This window comes from Fusarium pseudograminearum, chromosome 2 (assembly GCF_000303195.2).
Source record: "Fusarium pseudograminearum CS3096 chromosome 2, whole genome shotgun sequence".
Lineage (NCBI taxonomy): Eukaryota > Fungi > Ascomycota > Sordariomycetes > Hypocreales > Nectriaceae > Fusarium > Fusarium pseudograminearum.
Window position 1 is genome coordinate 6,492,886 of NC_031952.1, and position 24,089 is coordinate 6,516,974.

A 24,089-nucleotide genomic window follows, 5' to 3' on the forward strand; every position below is an offset into this window, starting at 1 on the left:
GGATTGTTGAGTAACAATTGACCCACAAGCGACGGTTGACTAACAGCGCAATTACTAACGACCCCATTCTATGCATCATCGAGTGGAGATGGAATATTCTATATAGAATTGCCACAGCTAATTAATTAGATAATTAGTCTGCCACACTAACAAGATCATCAAACATCTGAACCTCAATCACATTCACGATGCCTTCCCAAATACCAACCCCAATCTCTCGCTATGGTTTCATGGATGACTACAGCGAAGGCGCACATCCAGCCCTCCTCAAAGCTCTCATCGCCAGCAACACTACCCAAGAGACTGGTTACGGCAACGATACATACTGCGATCTCGCACGGAAGCGAATCCGAGCCCATCTCGGCCGTGACGATGTCGGCATCTTCTTCGTACCCAGCGGCACATCAGCCAATGCCATCTCCATCGCCGCATGCCTACGTCCCCACGAAGCAGTCATTGCCGCGAGCTCTGGGCATATCGTGACGAGAGAAACAGGTGCTGTGGAAGCTAGTGGCCACAAGATAATAAACGTTGCTCCTGTCAATGGCAAACTTACCCCTCAATCCATTGAGCGGGCATTGGACGATAACTGGCATTTCCCCCATATGGCCAAGCCCAAGTTAGTATACATCTCGAATGCGACCGAGATCGGCACGATATATACGAGAAACGAGATGGCTGCGATAAAGGAAGTCTGCGAAAAGAATGGCCTTATTTTATTCCTTGATGGGGCTCGCATTGGCACTGCCCTTGCATCAAAGTTCAACGACATGACACTATCAGATATCCTCGAATTAACAGATATATTCTGGATCGGAGGCACAAAGAACGGCGCGCTACTGGGCGAGGCAGTTGTTGTAAAAGACGCTCGTCTGGCCTCTGAATACGAGTTTTTCGTTAAGCAGCACGGCTCGCTGTTGGCCAAGGGAAGGGTGATTGGTGCACAGTTCGCTGAGTTATTCGAAGGCGATTTATATTTTGACCTTGCGCGCAAGGCAAACCTGGCTGCCGAGACACTGTCTAATGGAATTGCTGACGCGGGATTCTCTGTATATGCTGCGACGGAGACGAATCAGGTTTTTGCGGTTCTCCCATTGGGATTGATCAAGACTCTGAACGAGCATTTTAGCTTTTACGTGTGGGAAAAGTGCGGTGATGATGAGGCTGTTATAAGACTATTAACAACGTGGGCGACTGATGGAATGCAGGTCCAGAGGTTCGTTGATATGGTGCATGGTTGGACGACATAAAAAACATATTTAAAAGTACAAAAGTTGAATTCGGTATTGGTTGATAGGAAATAATACTTGCTATTTTGATCGAAACAAACCATTAACGGGTCTACCCATGCAGTAGGCTTCCAGCATGCCGTCGCTTCGCTACATGTTTTCCGTATTGCGCTACACAATCTTCCAGGTCCAGCCTTCACTGCTTGTTATTAGATATCCCTTTCTCCTATCTTCACGGTCGATCGCTGACTCAAACATTCACCATCCTCAGCCATCGGTTTAACACAGCATATCTGCCTACTTTGGTAACATATTCTTTCCAACAGCCTTTGCTGCAGTCAGAGCACCATGAAGTCCATACTGTGAGTAGACACCATCGATACGATGGGTCGAGTTCAGGTTCTTCACCACGACAACCTGATAGCACGTGGCCGAGCCTTGACGGGAAGCAATCGTGGAATAGGCCAGAAAGATTTCCCAGATCTTGATGAGAAATTGTCAGTCAACAGCTACCAAATTCTGGACGTGATACATACGCGGAACCAGCGCACTCCATACTTGGCCTTGACTTTGTCGGCATTACCCAGCCAATTTCGGTACCATCGCCATAGAGTACCAGAATAATGAACACCGATAGTATCGACACTGAAGTACGTCAATTAGATATCGCTCGGACCAAAAACTGTGAACACTCACCTCTTTACTTCGAAGCCAGCACTCTCAAGGCATCCCACATAATATGACAACGGCGTAGACGCATCAGCCCCAGGGAAGATATACTTATTAAGAAATAGTCCCCAGATAAAGTCTTCATACTGCCACGCCTTTCTAAGACCCGACACCTGGACGTACATAGATCCATCGTTTTCGAGCATATCGTAACACTGTCGAAAGAAGCCCGTCAGACGTCGTACACCTACATGCTCCGCCATCTCCAATTGAGTGATCTTGTTGAACTTTCGGTCTTCGGGGATATCGCGATAGTCACAGCACAGTAGTCTGCTCTGTTCTTCCGGTATACCGGCTTGTTGAAGTCCGTCATTTCCCCATTGGACTTGATTTCGAGCCAGCGTCACGCCTGTGACGTTGGCGCCGTAATTGAGACTTGCGAATTTGGCCAAGGTACCCCAGCCGCAGCCGATATCGAGAAGTGTGTCTCCTTCTTTCAAGCCGATCTTTTCGCATACGATGGCCAGTTTGTTATCCTGCATTTCCTCCAAAGTTTCTTCTCGCGTAGGGTCCGAGATGATACCAGAGGTATAAATCATGCGAGGGCCTAGAAACCAAGCATAATGATCATTTCCACTGTCATAATTGTTGCGCACCTGCTCTTCATCCTGTGATCGAAGGTGAAGGACCACATCAGGGAAGAAAGTAAACAAGATGTAGCGAAATGTTTCACTGGTAAAGTTAAATGTCGCCCAATCATATCGATATTCAAAAACTTCCAGCGCATCACCGTTGAGGTCGACCTGTCCTGTGAAGTATAGCTCGAAAAATGTGGCCATCGGTATCTTATGTCTTCCTGTCCATCGCGCGCGGTGAGAGTCGCTTTTGAAGGTGAGGTAAAACTCCACAGGTCGACCGGGCAATTTAACATCGTGATTGATACGGGGACTGTAACGAGACATGACTGTCCAGATGACAGTTAAAACAGGTATCGTTGTGAATATTGAGAGAAAGATGGCTGTTTTGAGGCCGCCACCCAATTTCCATGATAGCCATTGAGGAATGCCTAGAAGAGCGGCGACGAGGAAGCGATTCGACCATTGTTCGTATCCGGGTCCGTCAGCAGGAAGAGGAGCATGTTTGATAGCGGGGGACTATAGAGGAGGTAATGTCTTGTCAGCAGTTGTATATGATGGATGGGAAAGACATACGTTGGTTAATGGAACACCTGGGTTTTTGCCGGTCGAGAGGGTATCAGCGGGCGCTTCTGGAGTCTGGATAAAGTCGATGTCGCTGCTCAAATGAGCTCTACCGTTTTGCTTTGGCGCCATGATGGTTAAATCAAGGTGAGACGAGCGCATATGATGCAGAAGAGGGAGCAGTGAGTATTTAGATGATATCTTGGGTCAGGTGCTTTCTCCTGATCTGATCTGATGCATCAAGTCACTTTGAGTGAGGCCGGATACCGCGGGGTTTGAGTAGGCATACCTGCTGTAGATAAGCAAATCAGCCGAAAGTGATCTCTCGTGTTACTACTTGGCATAATATTACTGCATGATGCGACGGGATAACGGGTTTGAGGAACGAGGCCGCGCAATTGACTTGATCCGTCCAATTATGTGACGGCGGACATGGATCTTTATGAGGTATATCCTACTTCGCCTACCTTTATTTCCTTCGAGTCTATACTTATAGATTAGTATGTGGATATTATCATTGATTAAGAGAGTACTGAGATCCCAAAACAACTGTAGCTGTTAGATTGGTTGTACCAACTGGTTGATGGATTGGCCCGTCACTTGCTGATGGTTTGTGATGAGAAACTCCATCGTGATTCACGTATTTTATTACAACAATACGGAGTAGCAAGAGGAAGAAAGGAGCCATTTCCAGAACACGCAATTTTCGATAAAAATAGATATTCATTTCCCGCTGTCGTCTCTCATAATCTCATTTTGTTCCTCGCTTACAGGTCATCCCTGTCCTCCGCCAGGTCTTTGCATTTAGTTAGCGTGGCTTTGAGTGAGCGTACTCTGTAGGGTAGATGACACTGACAAGCGAAATATCGCAACCGCATTACTATGCTATCTACAGAGTACAGAGTACTGTATCATGTGCTCAATTGACTGTCGGATACGGACATTGACCACCGAAGACAATCCCCAGTTTTCATTTAAGCAATTCGGCGATCAAAAGTGACCCCCACGCCTTTGTCTTGACAAGCCGATGCTGTTTTTGGAGATCGCTTATTGTCAGTGAGGGGAAGCTCGTGGGTGACATGGAAAAGCACCCATAAAGTCCACTCATCACCCTCCAACAAGACATTGTCGTCATCGTCAAAATGAGTGATAAAAAATTGGAAGTACTGGTCTATGGACTGGGAGCGTATGTCAAACCACCCATGTTGAAGTTGCGACACTGATACTGACATATCTTGAAGCATCGGTTCCTTTTACGCATTCATCCTCAGTCGCAGTGACCGTGTTCGCTTAACCGTGGTAGCTCGATCCAACTACGACGCTGTTGCCGCAAATGGAATCAGCATAAACAGCCAAAACCATGGCAAACACCATGTGAAGCCTGATAGCGGCAAGTCACACAAATCGGTCACCAAACACTATACTAATTAGTCGACAGTCCTCAGACATGTGAAAGATGCTGGCCACAAGTTCGACTTTGTCATCTGCACCAACAAGGCAGTTGATCAGGCCAGTACTGCAGCCGATGTTGCACCCGCCATTGGAGATGATACGTCAATTGTGATTATCCAGAATGGTGTCGGCAATGAGGATGCATTCAGAGAGAGTTTCCCAAAGACAACTATCATATCATGCGTGGTACGTCCATACCACTCTATGCACATTACTTACCCATGACTAACAACTCATCAGACGTGGGTTGGAGCGAGACAGCCACAACCTGGCATCGTTGAACACACTACATCCGAAGACATGCAGATGGGGTTGTATCCGAATAAAGCCGGCGACTCAGCCCTCGATAAAACCCACCTCTCGCAGTTCGAATCATTGCTCTCAATCGGCAAAACCATTTTCCAAATCGTTCCGGACATCCAAGTCCAACGCTGGGAAAAGGTCGTGTGGAACGCAGCCTGGAACTCCCTCACAGCGCTCACCCTCACGGACACGCATTCGTGGTTGAGCTCTTCAGATCTTTCGACGCCAATGACGCGACGACTGATGAAGGAGGTTATTGATGTTGCTAATGCTCTTGATGTATCTCTTCAGTATGAACTGATTGATCAACTTCTGGACAAGATTCTAGGCATGCCGCCAATTGGTAGCAGCATGAGGACTGACTACGAGAATGGAAAGCCTATGGAAGTGGAAGTCATCTTGGGATATCCCGTTAAGAAGGGCAGGGAGTTGGGGATCGAGGTGACGACCATCGAGACACTTTATACTGTTTTGTTGGCCATCAACAAACGTCTCATGAGTTCTGCAGACAAGTAGTATAGCCACATCCTGGTTATTAGTTGCGTACAATACAAATCCTATGCCCATTACTCCTTGAATTGTTTACCATCACATGTCTTGAACGCCTCCGCACTTGTCTTGATCACCAACTTCGGTTATACCGGTAACCGTCTTCCGACCTCTTCCCCACAGCCCCCGGCAACAACATGACCAAGACTAATCCCGACCATCTGAATCCGCGCTTCCCCGCAGATCGTGGGATGTAAATTTTAGTTCCGATTTCTTACATTAAAGAAACCTCGAGTTTGGCCGCTTTTGTTCCTGAATTGACCCCCACGTCCCCTCTCGGCCTTGACACCGAGGTCTTTCCGCGGGGTCGTGTGAGCTGTTCTGGCGGTGGCAATACAGTAGTGGGAATGCTCAATAAAATGGCATTTTTACTGGGATTTCTGTTCCTTTGTACATCTTATCTTTATAAACCTAAATCATCTACTCAAAATGTCTGATGCCCACAGTCCTCGTCATGACGCGAGATCTCACGATCATCGTCGCTCTACCCAGTCAGCTTCAGCTCCACCAGGAGACGTCTCACAACTCCCCAAAGGCCAATGCCGTTACATTCTCACATTACCCGAATTAAAAGGCCATCGGTGCGGGTGTATGGGGTTTCATCACAACACATCTCTTCCTGGCGCAACATGTTACTGCGGCCATTTCGCATGCTTCCACTCTCCGCACTCTATACAAAGGACAGGCGACGACTTGGCAGTTCTGAAAAGGCGCGTTAAGGATCTGGAAGCAATGTTGCAACAAAAAGGAAGCTACCAACCAGAAAGCCTTGTCTGCAGGATCAGCGATCTTGAGGAAACAGTGGAGAGCAACGAAGAAGAGTCTGCCATGCAAATGAAAGCTTTGTATCAGAATAGCTCTGCAGCATGGGAGGTTATAGAAGCGTTACAAGAGCGGACCAAGACTCTTGAGACATATTGCGGCCTGTATCGGGAGCAGATGGCGGCGACGAGGGGCGAGTTGAGAGAGCTGTATAATAGGCAGCTGGAGTTAATGGATGGCGAAGAGAGTCTGGAGGAAAGACTTCATAGGCTGGAGGACCCAGGTGATATACTACCGGCATTTCCAACTACGCCTATGGGCTCGTTGCGAATGGATACCCGGTAGAGATGGATAAGATCATTAATATAACGGCAGACCAGAAGACATACGATCTTTCTGCTACATGTCACGACTAGCATGTTGCGCGGAGTCTGTACTTGGTACGGATCACTATAGCGATTTAATTTAAATTTTATGTTATACGATAAGCGCAGAAGTTCCAACATAAACATTCGACTAAAATATTTGTATGACATAGTTATTTTTTATTATCATTAAAAATCAATTGGCCAGAGCGCCGTATAGTCTATATGTTCCAACACTCTACAGGTAGCACGCGTGTTTCTACTCGTGCTTATCCTTGAGATTGCTGACTATCCACACATCCTCCAGCACAACAAAAAGGGTCATTAGAATCGAATTCATATCTATCATGGTGCATTTTGCGCTTAAGAGCAGTGAACAACACCGTCGTCGTGAGTGTGGCACTCCTTGGGAGCCTCCTTGGTAGCGCTAGGCTTGGAAGAGTCAGACTTGGTAGCAGTAGGCTTCTCCTCTTCAGTCTCATCCTCAACCTCGCCAGTGCATCCTTCACCAGGAGCAGCGATGTCATAAGCCCAAACATCAATGGCAAAGTACTGCAGGGCGTCGCTATCAATGACGCTCTTGGAGGGGTCGGATTTGGCGAGCGCGAGAGCATCAGTGTAGTTCTCAGCAAAGTGGTCAACAGTCTTCTCGCTGATGATGGGGACATGCAAGACTCGGTGAAGAAGGTCGGTGGCCCAGAAAGTGTTCAACTTGGAGTTGGCGACAGTGTAACCCAGATTGCAGACAGAGTCGAGGTTGCGGCGGATCTCGAAAGAGAGGGGGCAGATGACTGTCTCCGAGGTAGCATTGTCGCCTCGCCAGTGTCCAGCCCATGCTATAACAATTAGATGATGGAGTTTAAATAGTTGGGTTATGATCTACTTACCGTCTTGTGTAGCACAGTTCTTGTCAGGGTCATCGCAACGGAAGAGCACGCCAGTCTTGTCGGCGTTGACAACACGGTCGTACCATCCAATAGGCTGAGAGGTGGAGGCATTGCCAAAGTACTTGGTGAAAAACTCCGACTTGTGTCCATGTCGCAGAATGTGGTCCTTGGCATGTTGAGCAAGCTGGACAGTCTCATCCAGAGCATTGGACAACTGATGACGGAGGGTTGCGTTGCAAGACTGGTGGATGGGGTAGTCCTTGGTCCAGCCCTCTGACCAGCTGTAGGCGCTGCTCTCGCTTGTCTTGGAAGATTGAGAAGCAGACTTGGTCTGGCTAGCTTCGGCACGGCCAAAGAGGGGAGTGGCAGTGGCGGCTCCGAAGAGGAGCATGGCCGCGGTGGTGGACTTGAACATCATCTTGAAGTGTTATTGGGGTTGAAAGATTTGATCTTTGGTGGTTGTCGACTCAAGAGTGATGTTGTAGTTGAGATGAGGCTGAGGAAACTAGGAATGTGGGAGGTGTGTGAAGGCATTTATACAGGTCTGTTGACAGACCCTGACATGTTTATCGTAACATCCGGGTTCTCTGGTGTGGGAACAGGCAACCAACCATCTCTTCACAGTAATAGAAAATCTCTTCAATCCCAGCTATTGTCAATCTGCCCTGCAGGTAGTCCAGGTTTCTTCTCTGTTGGTCATGGGGCTAACGAAGGAACGACAGGGCTCAACCGTACAGATTGAGTTACTTTATCGAAACATCGGTAAAATTCAACGCTGAGTGGCGTCATCTAAAAACATTGAGCGAATCATAAATCAAGTTGAATCGGAAACTCTGCTGCTAGAAGATCCTTTGCTGTGATGTTTCTGACATCCATGGATACCATTGTCTATCCGGGTTCGCAACGTCCCACTCAGCAGTATCTATCAGGGTATCTTGGCACTGCCCATAACCTATTCGAGCCAAAATGGCGTGGATCTGGTATCCACGCGTTATCTTCATTTAAGGTAAATAATATGCTTAACCAACTGTTTATTTGTTGTGACGCGAGGGCTGATGTTCTCGATCTTTGGCTGACCGTTGCAACCTTGTTGGGCAGGCCGCTAACAAACGCTGCGTTAATTTCAACCTAGTTCAGCAAAGACCCGATAATTCGTCTTTCCAAAACCTTGTTCATTAGCATAGATCTAGGTGTGCATACAAGTTGAGGCATTTACAATAATCCCGACTGGCGGGACACCTTGAAGGTGAGCATGGGTAATATTGGTGTAAGCTTTGGGCCAGATGTTTTATTAGAGATCTTTCTCTGCAGTCATATCACACACAGCTGAACACTGTACAGTAATGGTTCGTAATAATTGTTTTTCATTGACAGAACATCTTGACACCCATCAATGTGTTCCCTACCTCCCGTGTGAGCATTGGAGTCAGAATGCTCAAAAACTGTGATTTATGATGGAAACCTTATCTTCAGGTGTTCCCTACCACTCACGAATCCCGCCGTCGGGTCCATGGAACGTCTTGCACTGCCACGGCTCCGTCTCCTTTGCAATCCGTATCACCATTTCCTCATCAATGTCAATACCAAGTCCATAACCAGTAGGTGCCTTGATATGTCCACTATCGAGGTCAAAGACGCTTGGGTTCTTTAGATATGTAAGCAGATCAATGTCGCCTGCCTCAGTGTTGTAGTGCATCCCCAAGCTCATCTCGAGGATAGCAAAATTGGGTGTCGACAAAGCCACCTGCACAGAAGCTGCAAACGCGACCGGTCCAAGAGGACAATGGGGGGCGATGGCGACATCGTATGCTTCTGCCATGTTGGCTATGCGCTTTGTTTCTGAGATTCCGCCCGCATGCGCGATATCGGGCTGGAGAATATCCACACTTGAGTCTTCCAAGAATCGCTTCACGTCCCATCGGGTGTATAACCTTTCTCCAAAGGCGATGGGAATAACGGTCTGGTCTGATAGCTTCTTGATCGCTTCTGGATGCTCACAAAGAATTGGTTCCTCGATAAATAAAGGTCGGTGGGGCTCGAGTGCTCTGGCGAGCTGCTTGGCCATGGCTTTGTGGCAGCGTCCGTGGAAATCCAAACCGACATCGAGACCGAGCGCCTTGACTTGCTTGAGGCGTTCAACAGTGCTATCGAGAGCTGATGGGGAGTCGATCCATCCCAGGTCCTCGGTGGCGTTCATTTTTACACATGTGAGGCCTTGTTCCAGACGCTTTTTGCTAAATAATTATCAGAACGGATAAACGTTGTGGAGTTGGAATGACTTACGCAGCTGCTTCAACGTCTGAAGGGCGGTCGCCTCCGATCCAACAGTAGACCTGAACTTTGTTTCTAACTTTTCCACCGAGGAGCTCGTAAATGGGAACCTTCAAGTTGCGACCTAGGACAAGTTAGCTTGTGAGATTAGACACAGTCTTTTCTATAAAAATACCTTTGAGATCCCACAAGGCAATGTCGATTCCTGACATGGCTGACATAAAGACCGGACCTCCACGGTAAAAGCCATGCCGCCAAAATGTCTGCCAGATATTCTCAATGTCACTGGGCAAAGGTCAGTTCAAACTCTTTGATATGATTTCATGTATCTTACTTTGCTTCCTCGCCGATGATGCGAGGTATCATCTCATCCAGGCAACCTTCAACGGCGAGATCGTGACCTTCAAGAGTCGCCTCACCCCATCCATGCTCACCGTTCTCGTCGACAACCTTGACCATCAGCCATCGCGGCTTCACGCGGTAGTACACGATAGATGTTATTTTAGCCATTTTTGCTTGAACTTGAGTTGATGAGTGATTATTCAGGAATAAGATCAGGTAGTTTGTGAATGCTTGAGAGGGGACTTTTCTATGGAATCTTTCGGCTTCCCCGCCGACGACCTTGGGTAACGTAATGACACTCATGATCCATCAACTCCACTTGACTACGTAGACACGAGACGAACAAACTGAACCCCCACGCGTCAGCACCCCCACGGACGTGAAAATCCGGGGTAAATGAAGCCGTCGTCGGGCTGTTCTCTTTAGTAAAAAAACACTTACTCATAAAGGATGTCGTATGACAATATGCTTAGACTTTGAGCTAGCTGAAACATCCCAAGCTAGAAGTAGGTATCTATCACTGCTGGAACAACAAGACCAAGCTGGCTGATCATACCCTATAGCTTGATGCAGTTATGTCAAGTTGCATTTGCATTGCACTGGGACGATCTAATATGCAGCCTTATGGTAAGGATGTAACAAACTCGATGATCTGAAGGTGTAGACTTTGGATTCATTATTATAAAGTGAATATGATTGCCAATGTTTTGACGTATCCTCTTCTCTTGTGAATACGATGCTACGCAATTTACAATTATTTAAGTTCACCAAGTCCATTAAGCACACGATGGATGAGCCCAAGAAACTAGGCCGTCCTTCTAGCTTCAACAAACCTCCCATTTAGAGTCGTTGAAGGCCAGCCTAGTTAAAACTTCCAGTCTCAAACACCAACCCCCACGTTTTCAGATCTATCGGCGTTCACGCCGTGGCCAAGGACAACGGTTTGCGGCACAAGATGCGGGGAAATCCTGTCCCTGCTCTAGACTCTCAACCAACTCACATGTCGGGCATTAAACATGGGGAGCCGGCACACAAAAGAAGAGCCCAGGGAAAACCCCCCACGCAACATGACCAGATCAAGGTACAGACAGCATCAGCCCAGCCAAAGGTTGACAGTCGACCTCCGGGGCCTGAATCCCGGTCCGCTTCCAGGTGCCACGTCTAACCCTTTTGGATTGCCGACAGTTTTGTGAGCCCCCACGTCGTCGGCTATTGAAGACTGAAGCTAGGCAAATGACGTCCTTGGAAACCCCGCATGCATGACTCGCATCACCGTCCGAGGCATTGAAGGAACTCCAAGGAAGCGAGCATCAGGAAAAGCAATGATCATCAGCCTGGGTGACTGTCGACTCACCGCTTGCGAGTCAATTGGTTAGACCAGCCCCATAAGAAATATCGTTCCACTTGTTCTCCTCCCCCAGTTTCCCCAGACTTTACTATCGTGGGGTTCTCCATAACTTTGTTGATTTGCTACAAGGAACTTGAGAAGCCACTGCAACCAACTGATACTGGTCTGCGAGGATATAAGGACTGGCAATTCCGCTCACTTTACGCCCTTTCACTTGCAACCTCAACCATCGGAGCTCTCCCTTCTTCGCCGCAGCCATGTCACGTAACTCCAAGTTCGACGATGAACCCTCTCAACAACAAACCGAAGACATCGAATCCAATCTCGCAAAGCCCGTTCCCGTTAGCGACCATGCAGACCGTGCAGCCGAGATGATTGGTGCTCAGCACATCGAAGTCACAGAAGAAGATGTAAATACTGCTCCTCACTTCCTCACAGACCCCGAATTGACCTTCTTAGAATAAACGACTCCGCCGCAAAACCGACAAGCACATCCTCTCCATCCTAGTATGGGTATACTTCCTTCAGATCCTCGACAAGTCGGTCCTCGGATATGGTGCTGTCTGGGGCATGCGCGAGGACACAAACCTCTCAGGAAACGAGTACTCCATGGTCAGCTCCATGGCTCCAATCGCTCAACTCGTCTGGCTGCCTTTCTCGTCCTGGCTCATGGTCAAAATCCCGCATCGTATTTTTATGAGCAGCCTTGTCTTTGGCTGGGGAACCGCACAGGCCTGTATGGCCGCTTGCACAAGTTATGAAGGCTTACTGGCCACGCGCTTTTTGCTGGGTCTTTTCGAGGCAGCCTGTCTTCCTCTCTTTTCTGTCATCACTTCACAATGGTACCGACGCGCTGAACAGCCGATGCGCGTCGCGTGTTGGTACGGTACCAACGGTGCAGCCAACATGTTTGCCGCTGTATTGTCATATGGACTTGGTCAAATCAACGGATCTCTTGCCTCATGGCGTATCCTGTTCCTCTTTGCTGGCTTGATCACCGTTCTTACGGCACCTGTCGTATACTGGGCTCTTGACAACGACATTCCCTCCGCGCGTTTCTTGACAGAGCATGAGAAGCTACAGGCTATTGAGCGTCTGCGAGCTAATCAGACAGGCACTGGTACCCGCAACTTTACGTGGTCGCAGGCCTTTGAAGCGCTCATCGAACCCAAGACGTGGCTCTTCATCGGCATGGCCTTGTGTCTCAACGTCACTGCCGCTGTCACCAACACCTTTGGACCCATCATTGTCGGCGGCTTCGGTTTCGATAAGGGCGTCACGTCGCTTCTCAACATCCCATTTGCTGCCGTCCAGCTTCTCGTCATTTTCCCCGCATCGTACCTCGCCCACCGATTCCGTATCAAGTCAGCCTTCCTTATCGCAGTCATGCTGCCCGTCCTCGCAGGCGCTGTCATGTTGCACCAGCTCAACCGCGACAACACAGCCGGCCTCCTGGCAGCATACTACATGCTGGCCTTCCTCTTCGGCGGCAACCCGCTCATCGTGTCATGGATGATCTCCAACATCGCCGGAACCACAAAGAAGTCCGTCATCATGTCTCTGTACAACATCGGTGTCTCAGCCGGAAACATCATTGGTCCCCTACTCTTCAGCTCCAAGGACGCACCTTACTACAAGCCTGGTCTTACCAAGACAATGGGTATCACCGGTGCCATGGTCGGAGTTGTCATCCTGCAACTCGTCAACTTGATGTTCTTGAACAAGCTACAGGAGCGCAAGCGTGTCAAGAATGGCAAGCCTGCTAAGATTCGGGATCTCAGCATGGAGCACCGATATGTGGCTAATGCGGCCGAGGGCGCGGATAATGAATTGGGACAGAACGCGTTTATGGATCTCACTGACTCCAAGAACGACGAGTTTGTGTTTGTTTACTAGTTTTGTTTAGCCTATGAGCCTTGCCACAATTTGAATATGATACCTTTGACTTTAAGTATCAATCTTCATAATATTGCCATGTGATATGATCGGTAGCATTTGTCACGTCGTATTACCACAATGATATAACAACCACATGCATATGAAGCCGCCTGGTATAGTTGTTAACTCCCAAGAGATAAGACAACTCTCTGTCCTTAAATGTATATTATTAGTTGGCACCCTTACAGCTCTCTAAACGACTTTTGTCTTTCTCAATATTCCTCTATCGTTTAGTCGTAATAATACAATTTATACAAGGCAAATTGGAAGTTTGTTGATTCCGTAGAGAGAAGCTTTTGAGCTTATACAGTGACAACCAGGACCCTTTCAGTTACTCCAATGAGCTACAGAGATATCATAACAGGATTCATGGTAACAATATGTCATTTGCAATATGTACCAAACTGAACTAGTAGTAAGTCATTATCATGAATACATCCAGCGAAACCAGGCCCTTTCATTCAACCATCCACACAGACACAAATCTGTTTCCCTAACAACATACTCAAGCAGAGTCCTGAGACTTATCGGCACGCTCAATGATTCTTGGGGGCTTCTCAATCTGCTTGCGGAGGATATAGCGCTTGATAAAGTATGGCAGCCAGACCTTGGTCTCGTAAGAAATGAACTGGCTTGTTGGGACGGAAAAGACCTCTGCACATATTTGTTAGTCATAGACAGAAAATAGTGGGTGATGGACTGCTTACGGTCGAGTTCCTCAAGTGTGAGCTGCTTGGTTTCACGGACGAAGCAAAAGATCATGCCCCACGCGATCAGGTTGAGTCCTGCGTAAAAGCCGACTGTGGATCGTTAGCAGATGAACATGTTGGTGCACTTAGAGAATGACTTACAGGCTCCAGTGGGTGACATGGCAGCAGTCATTCGAGGGAAGGTAAGTCCAAGAACACCAGCTGCAGGTAAAGTTAGCACAAGTGCTTTTATTTGTCATAGATCTTAAGACTCACCAAAGGTGTTGTTGATGCAGACGGCCCAGGCCATACCCTGCTCACGCTGGATGGTGGGGAATACTTCGGCAGAGTATTGGAAGGCGACTGGACCTTCACCCAGAGAGTAGGCGATTGTGAAGAGATAGACGAAGCTTTACACAGTTAGTGAGAGTGCATGTCAGAAATGTGTCAAGACGTACAGAACAACAGGTCCAATCCGGGCACCTCTGCTGTCGCTGTGGTTGAGGAGAGACAGACCAGCAGCGAGCAAGAAGATACACATGAACGGGAAGGTCTAGATGGAGTTAGTAACCAGTTCAAAGGGCCAGGGCAGTCTTACTTACAATGAGAGTAAGAGTTCGTCGTCCCTTGGTGTCGATGAGGAACAACGTTGGGATTGTTGCGATAACTTGAATAGCACCATATCCAAGCGAAGCATACAAAGCCTCAACCTGCGTGTATCCAGCGTTGACGAAGATGGTCGAACTGTAGAAGGAAATAACTGCAACTCGTTAGTTATCTGTGGTTATGAGCCAGGATTGTGGACTTACTGTTGATACCACACATCTGCTGCGCAATCATGACAGTCGAGGCACCGTAGTTGGCGCGTCTAATTCGTGGCACAGCAAAGCAATCCCACAAGCGCTGGAAGTACCCGGCACCCCTCGCGACAAGTAATTCCTCCTCGTAGATAATGCAGGAGTAGTAAAAGTCTCTCGCAGCAATGATATCGTGAGCTCGTAGCCTCTGCATCGACTGGAATCCCTTGGCATGCTTGCCGTGCTTCATGAGCCAACGCGGTGACTCGGGACAGAAGAAGATACCGATACCCAAGATTAAGGAGGGGATAAAGGCAGAGCCAAGCTGTAGACGCCACGCGATTCGGCCAGTGTCCTTGACTATAACGTTGGCGCAGAAGCCGAGGAAGATTCCGATGACGACCCACAACTGCCAGAACATGACTAGGGCACCACGGATGCGCGCGGGAGCCATCTCTGCTGAGTAGATGGGGACCGTAGCGTTTTTGGCTCCAATACCGATGCCCATTACGAAGCGGACAGCGAAAAGTGTTTGCCACGAGTGGGTGAAGCCGGAAGCGATAGGCGTTGCGGTAAGACAGCATGCGGTGATGAAGATTTCACCTCGACGACCAAAGTAGTGATTTAGAGGATCAACGATGAATGCACCACTGTTCTAATTAGCAATCTCCTTCAACAGTATTCAGGATCGAGACGTACATGAGACCAGCAGTAAGAAAGATGATGGAGTTGACCAGACCGACAATCCATTGATCACGAATACTCTTTTCCTCGTCGAGGCCAAATTCTTTAGGGAACGAAAGATTAGCACCGTTGGAACCGGTCTGATCCCAGCCTTGGGTGGCGGCTCCAATGGCGCACAGTCCGATTGAGTACCAGAGCATCTTTGGGCCGTGCCACTTGTGATCTCTCTCGTACTCGAGGGCTTGTCGTTCGTCTTCTTGGAGTTCTTTGACATTGTTGAAGCGGTCTAGATCGCGGGCTACGAGAGCAGCGCGTCCAAAGAGTTCTGCATGTTCGGGCATGCCGTGGTTCTGGGCGAAGAGGCGAGCATCGTTGACGGCTTTTTCTGGTGTTACGCGCTGTGAGAATTGGTGTTAGTGACATGGTGAGAGAATTATGATTGACGACTTCTCTTCGTAGAGCAGGGATTTGACAATTGGAGCTGCCAAGAAACTTGGCGATCGTCGCCAAGATGTAATCCACGAGGCCAAGAGATGTACCCGCAACTAAGAAATCGCCAAGATGAATTGACTTTAACGTACCTGCAACGGGTTTTCAACAATGTTGAGAGCAGTTGAACCGCGTCGACCTCCGCTGCCGGGAGGAACATCGTTGTGAGCTCCATCAAGGGCATGCTTCTCATCATGAGACGCTTGAGGGACGTCGGGGCCCAATTCCTTGCTATCCATGCTGATTGATGTTCAGTGGTGTAAGAAAGAGAGGGGAAGGGAATTGATGGATTGCACTGGCCAAGAAAAAGAAAGAAGGAGGGATCAGCACAATGTTAAATACCCTGGTGAGACAGTGATCTAGGTATTGCTTGCTTCTGAGCCGATGGGCGGCAAAGATTGAGGAGAGAATTGTCGATCCAATCCCCAGATTATTGAGCTAATATTTCCCCGCCTGTTTTTTTTTGTTTTTTTGCAGGAGGTCTGGGGGAAGAGGTCAGTCTATTCCCAAGTCAGCATGAACTTGGGGGAAAAGATCAGCAGAGATAGGGTCATGTCTCATTTCTCATCCCCGACCCATCCCCGTACTCGAGTGTGATGGTGTGCTTCTCTACGTCTTAGTGGTAAGCTTACAAGGAGAATTGTGGAAACTTAAGGTTATGTTGTGGATGCAGGGGTCCTTTTTCTTGTCTTTTGCTGCCGTGTTCAAGGGTGTTCAAGGGATGGGGTTACACTGGATGATGCTATGATGGTTGGACAAGTTTGAGGTACATTGTGAGTGAGTGACTCTACACTGGTCAACGTTGCACTACATCATTCTGTGAAACAGTTATCGTAACTCAATTCATTTTGTCTCTGAGTGATTCATTCTCTTTAATGGCTGGTATTCGCCCTCAGTATCAATGGCAACGGGCTAAACAATTCCTCTTCCCCCATGTCGATCCGCTACTGAGAGTTGGAGAAGCATACAATTCCCTTGACCAATTGTTTTCTAGGTGAGCACACCTCTATAGATTAGTGTCCTACTGTAAAATAAGCCACTGAACACCTTGAATTTGAGTTGGGTTGGGGTCTGTGTCTCACTGTCTCTCTCACCTCTCATACTCTGTGCAGTACGTACCTTTAATTCGGTTGCCTAAACGTCATCGGATAAACGGCACAAATGACGTAGTGGAGCCCCATGCCAAGGCAGCAGCATTCTGTACCCGACTCTTGGCGCTAAAATCCAGGCATCAGAATAAACAAGACACTGACAGGCTGTTGGACATGGAGACTCTGCTTTGGCTTTGATCAAGAGAAGAATCTATCGTTCGATCTGAACAAGATATCCCGCAATACACTCAACGGGCGTCTATGAGAACAAATTGACTTTATACCGTTGCAAATATCGGATCTTTCGACGTTGCACCACCCATTCCAAACAATGGATTAACCTTGTCTTTCCCCGACTCTATCCACAACTCCAATGAAACAATGGCAAATGTATCCATCATTGGTGCCCATTCTTCCCGTTTGGGATCTCTTACTGCAACATCACGGAACCACCGGGTAACCTTCTTTGTTAGGCCTTGCTCGCGTGATATCCTCGGTCCCGATCTATCACCCACATTCTCAATTCTTGCTTGAATTAGGTTTGCTGGTCCCCATCTTATTCCCGACAATCTTATCTCTCGTGACATTACCCTAGACTTGCATTCTCCTGTAATCAACTTGACTGCATCTAGGTAATTAACATATGATCAGATGATGTGCAGGGTAGCTCACATGGCAGCTTGATATATATACAGTGTTAGATTAACGAATATCATTATCGCAGTTGATGTGAAAGGAAGAGGAAGTAGGCGACGGGTGCATGTTGGGTAGTGTTCCAACAGGCGTGAGAAATAGAGCCACAACATCTGAAATACGTGAGTCAAACAGAAACATCAATAAACCTCAAACTAAATCACTTATTTGGAATTGAGGCAATGTCAATTCGAATGTAGCCAGGAATTTATTCAAAGAGCAAAATAAAATGCACAAGTAACTTGATGCGTTGCTAAAAGGGTACTGATCAATCCGCTACAAACCTTCCAGAAAACCTGGCCATGGCGCCTGAATATCGGGATCACAATAAAACTGTTGAGCGTCAGATGGAGATAGTCCGTGAGGAATACCACAATCAGTGACTCAGAGTTTAAATGAATCAACCTCTAAGTCAAGAGAAAGATTGAGTATGTGAGGGTATGCCACTCATGAGGAGTAGATGTTGTAGTATGGTGATGAGCTGTGCATTGAGAGAGAGAGAGAGAGCCCTGGGTTTAGTTACAGGTGATAAAGCAAAAGCAAAAGCCTTATATGAATGAATGTGCATTAGATGTACTGATCATAGTGATTGAAAAAGTGAAAGATAGTATTTAGCGGTACCGACCTGACAATCATTTAATGATGTCTATTAAAACAATGCAGGGCCTATATTAAGTTAATGATATGGCGAGCTGGAGTCACCAGTGCACCGTTCTATCACTGCGGATAATAAATCAATAGTTTATATATTAATGACGTTAGTGTAGGCTATTGCTTTATGGATCCTCTTTACTGGACGCTTCTCCGAGGTTAGGGAGGTGTTAGCATTACAGTAGACCAGTAGCGTGTGTTCTAGCCACCGTTTTACAAGTTAGGTAAGACAAACAAGTGGACTACTAACACTAACAGTAAGTCTAACGTTGAAGTAGCAAAAGTCTAGACTAATGCTCCTGTATTAAATAACAAGCAAATACTAGGCAAATAGTAAATAAAAGATAAAACAGCAACTGGCAATCTTCACATACATACGTTAGTAGGATAAGCTTATGAACTACCTTATCAACTAAGCAAATTGGGTAGCGCGCACCACTTTAAGCTAGCCTAAAGCGCAGCCAGTCTATATAGATCTTCATTATCGATATCAGACTGGCCAGCTAAAAGAGAAGAGTCGCATCTATAAGAGGTTAGCTTAAAGTGGCACGCGCTACCCAATTTGCTCAGTTGATACAGTAAACGTTAGTAGCTTTGGATAACTGACAAATTTTGCATGTTTTAGGTATTTAGGCGCCAGAATAGGGGTCCAACCTTGTTTGTAGATATCAACCCCATATCCCTAGAGTTTAAACAAAACCCATTCTCTCCTTGTCACTGCAGAAGTAGTGTAAACCATATCCCTTCCCACAAGACCGTGACTCACCAGATTTCACAACGTTTGCCAAGATGAGATCGATTGAGACTAGGCGTCTGGCGGCCTTCCTGGCTCTACCATTCCTCTGCAACGGCTTCACTGTCACGGTGGACCGAGATACTACTGGCAAGAGCATAGCCCAGGCCATTTTCAATGGTCCCGGATTGACATTGGTGAACTGGGACTTGCGCGCCCCAGCGGACTCCCTGGGGGCCTTTACCGATGGTCCCTTTGGTATCGGAAATGGTGGTATTCTAACTACAGGTCAAGCATCTGGAGCCATGCCTGGAGGAGACGGCAATGTCGATAACGGGGGTGACGGGGCGGACATCTTTTGCGGTCTTGGCAGTACGAATGCTGCTGTTGTATATGCGGGGGTCACTCCTGGTGCTGGGTATAATGGGATTCGCATTGAGTTCGTCTTTGCTACCAATGAGCCCGATGGGTATGTATCAGCCCTATCTTTAGGGTGATTGCAGAAACCCAACTTACTCAATCTAGCGGAAACCCCGACAATATCGGTATCTTTAACTTCGACAATACCCCTTCCCAATTTGCAACGTTCAACGGTCAAGAAATAAACTCGCAATCATCTATCGCGAAGGACCCCAATGCGATATTCCCGCCGGATAGCCTCACATCATACTCGAGAAACTCCCCCTCTAGTGGTCACCGTACCAGTAGTTCCAGAGTTACAAGCCGACATATATATCGTAATATGTGACAAGGGTAACAGTGGAGATGACTCTGCCCTCCTGATCAAGGGCTATGGTTGCACCGACTGCGAGTCGACCCCCAACGGAGCAGAGATCAACTATGTCAAGCAGACTACGACGCTTGAAAGAGGAGAGCAACCCTACACACAGACTATCTCAGCCTCGGGCACAGCATCAGGCACATTCATCTACTTTGTTGCCCCTGAGGAAACAACAACTACAATGGCTGCAGAGACAACCACAGCAGACACAACTACTACTACAGCTATGGCTGAAGACACCACTACTACCAGTGCCGCTGCTGATGTGCCTACAGATACAACTAGCAGTGATGGATCAACAACTATAAACGACGAAACGAGTTTTGGAAGTACAACTGCCATGGTCACTGACCCCACAACCTCAACTGCATCTGGCACTACTGCTGAGTTCACCACGACCGATGAGCCAACAAGCACTATCGAGAGCGCCAGTGAGCAAACTACAACTAAGCGCTCTCCTTGTCGACCCAGAAGACATCTCCACTAGACAGTTGCCGGTTATTGAGTCAAGGGAATGTCCATATATGGCCTTGATCTTTGGTTGTTGTAGTTCTTCGTTTCCATTCTAATAAATAATTTTCAATATTTAATTGTATTCAAAGTTTGAACCGATCTACGTTGAAGATTGTATTGCTATAATAAAAGAGTTTCTCAATTAGTAAGGGAAATCAGAAGGAGAAAGAACTAACTTACACATTTCTTACAAATGCCAAGGTACCCAGAACTGAAACATTAATACTATCTCTATATGACAAATCTTTTAAGATTCATAGTTACCTCAAACCCAGTATGTTAGCACTAAAGATACTTACAATGGTTATAACTAACCTGTTAGATATTCATTTTGTTAACAGCAGTACTTGCAAATGTGTCACAACAGAGCAAAGGAGTAGGCTATCATTCGTTCTTGACCAGACATTTTATTCAAAAGGAAGAGGTCCATGGCAGTAGTAATTCAGAGACACAGCAGCAAGGCTGTGAAGATAATAATAAAGTTACAAAAAAAATGCCGTTTAGGTACTAACCCCCAAGCTTCACACTCCAGTGCATCTTAGTAAGGCTAGATACTTCAGACTTCCCTACCCAAATGACTACTCTGAGTCTTATAATACAAGAACATACCAGAGACATAAATCCTCGCTAAGTATCGAAAGCTTTCGGCCGCCGCTCTTCTAACTCAATGTAATCATCGCTCACCTCCGATCTCGAAGGGACCTCCCTGACAGTATGTCGGAACTCTGTCACCGAACTATCATCATTGAGGACCGTAAATGGGTTAGGGTCCTTGATGGTACTCTTCTTGGCATTATCTGTTGTTGTAGTGCCAGTAGTCCTGAATCGACTGGGGTTCGCAGGAGTGCCATAAGATGTCATCTTGAATGTCTTGGGCAACAGTGGACGCAATCCAGGGAGACATGCGGAGATGATCCCTGCCACTGGCTCGACACCTGCGAGACTCCATACAGTTCCTTCGTCGTATAGATTCTTCCATTGGTAGCCATGTGTGAAGACAACTCGTGCAAGTGAAATGAAACAGGTGCTAGTCAAATGATGTTAATCATAGTCCGTATGCCAACAGCTGATGTATCAAGGAGTGAGAGCAACTTACATGAAGCCGAAGCAAAACGACACGATGATACCAATCTTTTTGGGGCGATTCATATTCAGTCCCCAGATTGACTTGAGCGGAAGTACAAAGATCAAAAAGTCGGTAAAAACTGTCAGGCTGTCATAGGCGATGTTGATGTTCTGCATGGCTAGAAACTGTTCTGCTGTGGCATCGCCCCAGGCCCACCACTTGTCGAGCGGACGTACGGCTGCGAGGTATCCGATAAAACTTCCCAAGAAGCATACCATAGTGATTGCTGATGCAGCATAGATAATGATGTTCATTGGGCCATTGTGGCCTGTAAAGACGCGAAGATATAGGAAAAGGATGGAAGCTTTGCATGCGTAAACTGCGAGCACGAGGACCACATTATTGGCGAAACCGATCTAAGAAGTCACACTCGAGTCAGTTAAGAGATCTGAAAGCGTCATCAATCCAGACGTACCTGATCGTGGATTAAAGAGACGTCGGTTGGCTCTGTGGTGCTACTATATGGGTATCCAGGTATGCCGATGCCTCCATATACAAGCACTGTTATGAAGACACATGTGTTAGCTGTCGGGCCTTGATGGATGTTCGTGATGCTATGTGGATAACAGAGGACTTACTCAGAATAAGAAGAACAAAGAAGAGGTCGGTAAAGAACTATAAACAGCATTAGAACATGAGTGACACGAACAATTCTTCAAAACAGAACAAGACTCACGAGAGATACCAATATCATCCAGTCAGTCCAGCCATAAGCAGCCCTGGTCTTTGTCTTGGCATACAATCTGAGCCCGACTGTAATCGTCGATAACATGGGCAGAATGATCCACGTAGCCAGCAGCTCCCGCTGCCGCGACAGATAGATGGGGAAAGCTTGGACCATAGTTAAGAGCTGTCAGGACAAAAGTTCCTGGAGAAAAAGAAACGAACTCATGGGTAATGTAGATCATGTTACAAAAGTTCCATGCGAGTTTATTTAGACAAGTGGGTTAAGCCCACGGTAGGAGCAACAGACCCGTTCCTATCTCTATTCGAGTTAAGTGAATCCAGCTTCTCGAGTCAGTGTACGCCCGTTATCAATGGTGTGGCGTTTTGAACAAGGAGTAGTGGCACTAGTGACGAGGATGCTTTGCACTATGCATGGTATAAAACAAACGAGCAATGACGAGATTGGAGACGGCCAGTCGGGGGTCTGTCTGATATCGACGGCTTCTCGAACGGCGGCTGGGATCAATTGATTGGCGTCACGCCTTGCGGGACTGATTAACGTAGCGTTGATTTATAACCACTACTGAATGCTTAGCAGTCTGGAGATTCTGCTATTACTACAGACTGAGCTTAGTTTATTCAGCTCGTCAGAACTACCACGAACTAGACGTGGAGCGATGTTGTGAAGCGTAGATAAAGAACTCAAGACAGGGGCTGTGTTTAATCTCATTTATATGAGTAAAGCATTGCATCTTACCGTTGAAATGATAGTTGACAGTATGGATGTCGCTGTTGACTTGTGTAAGTAGAATAATTAAGAGAGTTCATATGAAAATACTTATCTTTTATTTTATCGCCAAGATTCCTTCAAGCATTTGGCTACCCCAAGCCTCTAGCCTGTCAAGAAGGAGAAACCGCACTACATTTAAATAAATAATCAAGGGGTAGCGCAGCCACTCTCCAGCGTTGTTAGTACCTCTGTTTAGGTTGAGCCTTGGAAAAGGATCACCCTATCATGATGCAAAGTAGAAGAGAATATCCTGGGGGATTGGTGATAAAGGCTCGAAGAATATGTCACCCAACTCTGGAAGTGGAAGGGGGCTGTAAAGAATGAGAGAGCCATCACAGCTGAGTACGATTCAGTCCCCTTCCACATTTTTAAATGAATGATTGATCCGTGATGCCATTTGTTGAGTTGACAAGCCAGCTGTAAGTTAGCCCACTCTGCGTTTCATGGCGTAGTCTAGACTCAGCCTGGAACTACCGCGTATGCTGGAAAGTTCGAAGCTTTATGCCTGTTAGAGTTAGGATCCGGGAGTACTCGAAGCTCTAGCAGAGCGTTAGTCTGGGGTAATGCTAGCCTTATCTTACTGCCAGTAATTAAGCACTTGCCAGGCAATTTAGTTTGCGGCCTCATTCGCTTCCATACCCAATGGGAAAGACAGAAAGTCAATAGAGAGGTGATAGTTCAACCTACTAAGTAGCGCTAGGCTTGTCTAAGCAACGTACTGAGTCGTTATCCTTGGTGCATTTACGGCGTAAATTCCGTCATCCCTCAGCTGTCACCAATCGGCTTCACTGTTTAACCATGTTGACCCCAACTCCAGTCCAAGAGGATGCCACAGAGATCTTGCGTTAGCTGACATACTTCAAGGTTTGTCCCCAGGAGCGGGTTTGACGATAAATTAACAAGCCTCCGATGAGCTCAGCCCTTGCAAATTGTCTCTCGGATGTCCTTTCGCTTATCGAATCAACAGGGCACAGTGGTGCGGAATTGAACCGTTGTGAATCCAGGAGATGTTGTGCATAGCCAAAGAGGCTGAGACTTGCACTTCATGACCCATGACCAGGATGACCGGGTA

The 24,089-nt window shown here is 47.2% G+C and overlaps 10 protein-coding genes across 10 annotated transcripts; 5 read left to right on the top strand and 5 right to left on the bottom strand.

Moving 5' to 3' along the window:
• Positions 1-188: 188 nt before the first annotated feature.
• On the top strand, positions 189-1,294 carry FPSE_05324 (uncharacterized protein; the record flags this gene model as incomplete). The annotated part of the gene is made up of 2 exons (XM_009258442.1): positions 189-1,216; positions 1,267-1,294. 2 exons carry the CDS (start codon positions 189-191, stop codon positions 1,292-1,294), a joined length of 1,056 nt encoding a protein of 351 aa, XP_009256717.1.
• Positions 1,295-1,526: 232 nt separating this feature from the next.
• On the bottom strand, positions 1,527-3,229 carry FPSE_05323 (uncharacterized protein; the record flags this gene model as incomplete). The annotated part of the gene is made up of 4 exons (XM_009258441.1): positions 1,527-1,712; positions 1,766-1,874; positions 1,926-3,052; positions 3,110-3,229. 4 exons carry the CDS (start codon positions 3,227-3,229, stop codon positions 1,527-1,529), a joined length of 1,542 nt encoding a protein of 513 aa, XP_009256716.1.
• Positions 3,230-4,239: 1,010 nt separating this feature from the next.
• FPSE_05322 (uncharacterized protein) lies at positions 4,240-5,368 on the top strand (the record flags this gene model as incomplete). Its single annotated transcript, XM_009258440.1, has 4 exons — positions 4,240-4,283; positions 4,339-4,471; positions 4,529-4,735; positions 4,790-5,368. The coding sequence occupies 4 exons, from the start codon at positions 4,240-4,242 to the stop codon at positions 5,366-5,368; spliced, it is 963 nt and encodes a 320-aa protein (XP_009256715.1).
• Positions 5,369-5,830: 462 nt separating this feature from the next.
• On the top strand, positions 5,831-6,508 carry FPSE_05321 (uncharacterized protein; the record flags this gene model as incomplete). Its single annotated transcript, XM_009258439.1, has 1 exon — positions 5,831-6,508. One exon carries the CDS (start codon positions 5,831-5,833, stop codon positions 6,506-6,508), a length of 678 nt encoding a protein of 225 aa, XP_009256714.1.
• Positions 6,509-6,891: 383 nt separating this feature from the next.
• Positions 6,892-7,833, bottom strand: FPSE_05320 (uncharacterized protein; the record flags this gene model as incomplete). Its single annotated transcript, XM_009258438.1, has 2 exons — positions 6,892-7,364; positions 7,416-7,833. The coding sequence occupies 2 exons, from the start codon at positions 7,831-7,833 to the stop codon at positions 6,892-6,894; spliced, it is 891 nt and encodes a 296-aa protein (XP_009256713.1).
• An 898-nt stretch (positions 7,834-8,731) lies between these two features.
• FPSE_05319 (uncharacterized protein) lies at positions 8,732-10,196 on the bottom strand (the record flags this gene model as incomplete). Its single annotated transcript, XM_009258437.1, has 6 exons — positions 8,732-8,748; positions 8,822-8,857; positions 8,907-9,649; positions 9,699-9,810; positions 9,862-9,971; positions 10,021-10,196. 6 exons carry the CDS (start codon positions 10,194-10,196, stop codon positions 8,732-8,734), a joined length of 1,194 nt encoding a protein of 397 aa, XP_009256712.1.
• Positions 10,197-11,633: 1,437 nt separating this feature from the next.
• Positions 11,634-13,272, top strand: FPSE_05318 (uncharacterized protein; the record flags this gene model as incomplete). The annotated part of the gene is made up of 2 exons (XM_009258436.1): positions 11,634-11,786; positions 11,836-13,272. 2 exons carry the CDS (start codon positions 11,634-11,636, stop codon positions 13,270-13,272), a joined length of 1,590 nt encoding a protein of 529 aa, XP_009256711.1.
• A 547-nt stretch (positions 13,273-13,819) lies between these two features.
• FPSE_05317 (uncharacterized protein) lies at positions 13,820-16,212 on the bottom strand (the record flags this gene model as incomplete). The annotated part of the gene is made up of 9 exons (XM_009258435.1): positions 13,820-13,968; positions 14,022-14,114; positions 14,166-14,225; positions 14,280-14,413; positions 14,462-14,556; positions 14,606-14,763; positions 14,813-15,450; positions 15,500-15,882; positions 16,066-16,212. 9 exons carry the CDS (start codon positions 16,210-16,212, stop codon positions 13,820-13,822), a joined length of 1,857 nt encoding a protein of 618 aa, XP_009256710.1.
• A 2,985-nt stretch (positions 16,213-19,197) lies between these two features.
• FPSE_05316 (uncharacterized protein) lies at positions 19,198-20,409 on the top strand (the record flags this gene model as incomplete). The annotated part of the gene is made up of 3 exons (XM_009258434.1): positions 19,198-19,610; positions 19,667-19,734; positions 19,832-20,409. 3 exons carry the CDS (start codon positions 19,198-19,200, stop codon positions 20,407-20,409), a joined length of 1,059 nt encoding a protein of 352 aa, XP_009256709.1.
• Positions 20,410-20,518: 109 nt separating this feature from the next.
• Positions 20,519-22,402, bottom strand: FPSE_05315 (uncharacterized protein; the record flags this gene model as incomplete). The annotated part of the gene is made up of 8 exons (XM_009258433.1): positions 20,519-20,555; positions 20,616-20,679; positions 20,735-20,750; positions 21,120-21,462; positions 21,532-21,917; positions 21,977-22,062; positions 22,140-22,176; positions 22,238-22,402. 8 exons carry the CDS (start codon positions 22,400-22,402, stop codon positions 20,519-20,521), a joined length of 1,134 nt encoding a protein of 377 aa, XP_009256708.1.
• Between the last annotated feature and the right edge of the window lie 1,687 nt (positions 22,403-24,089).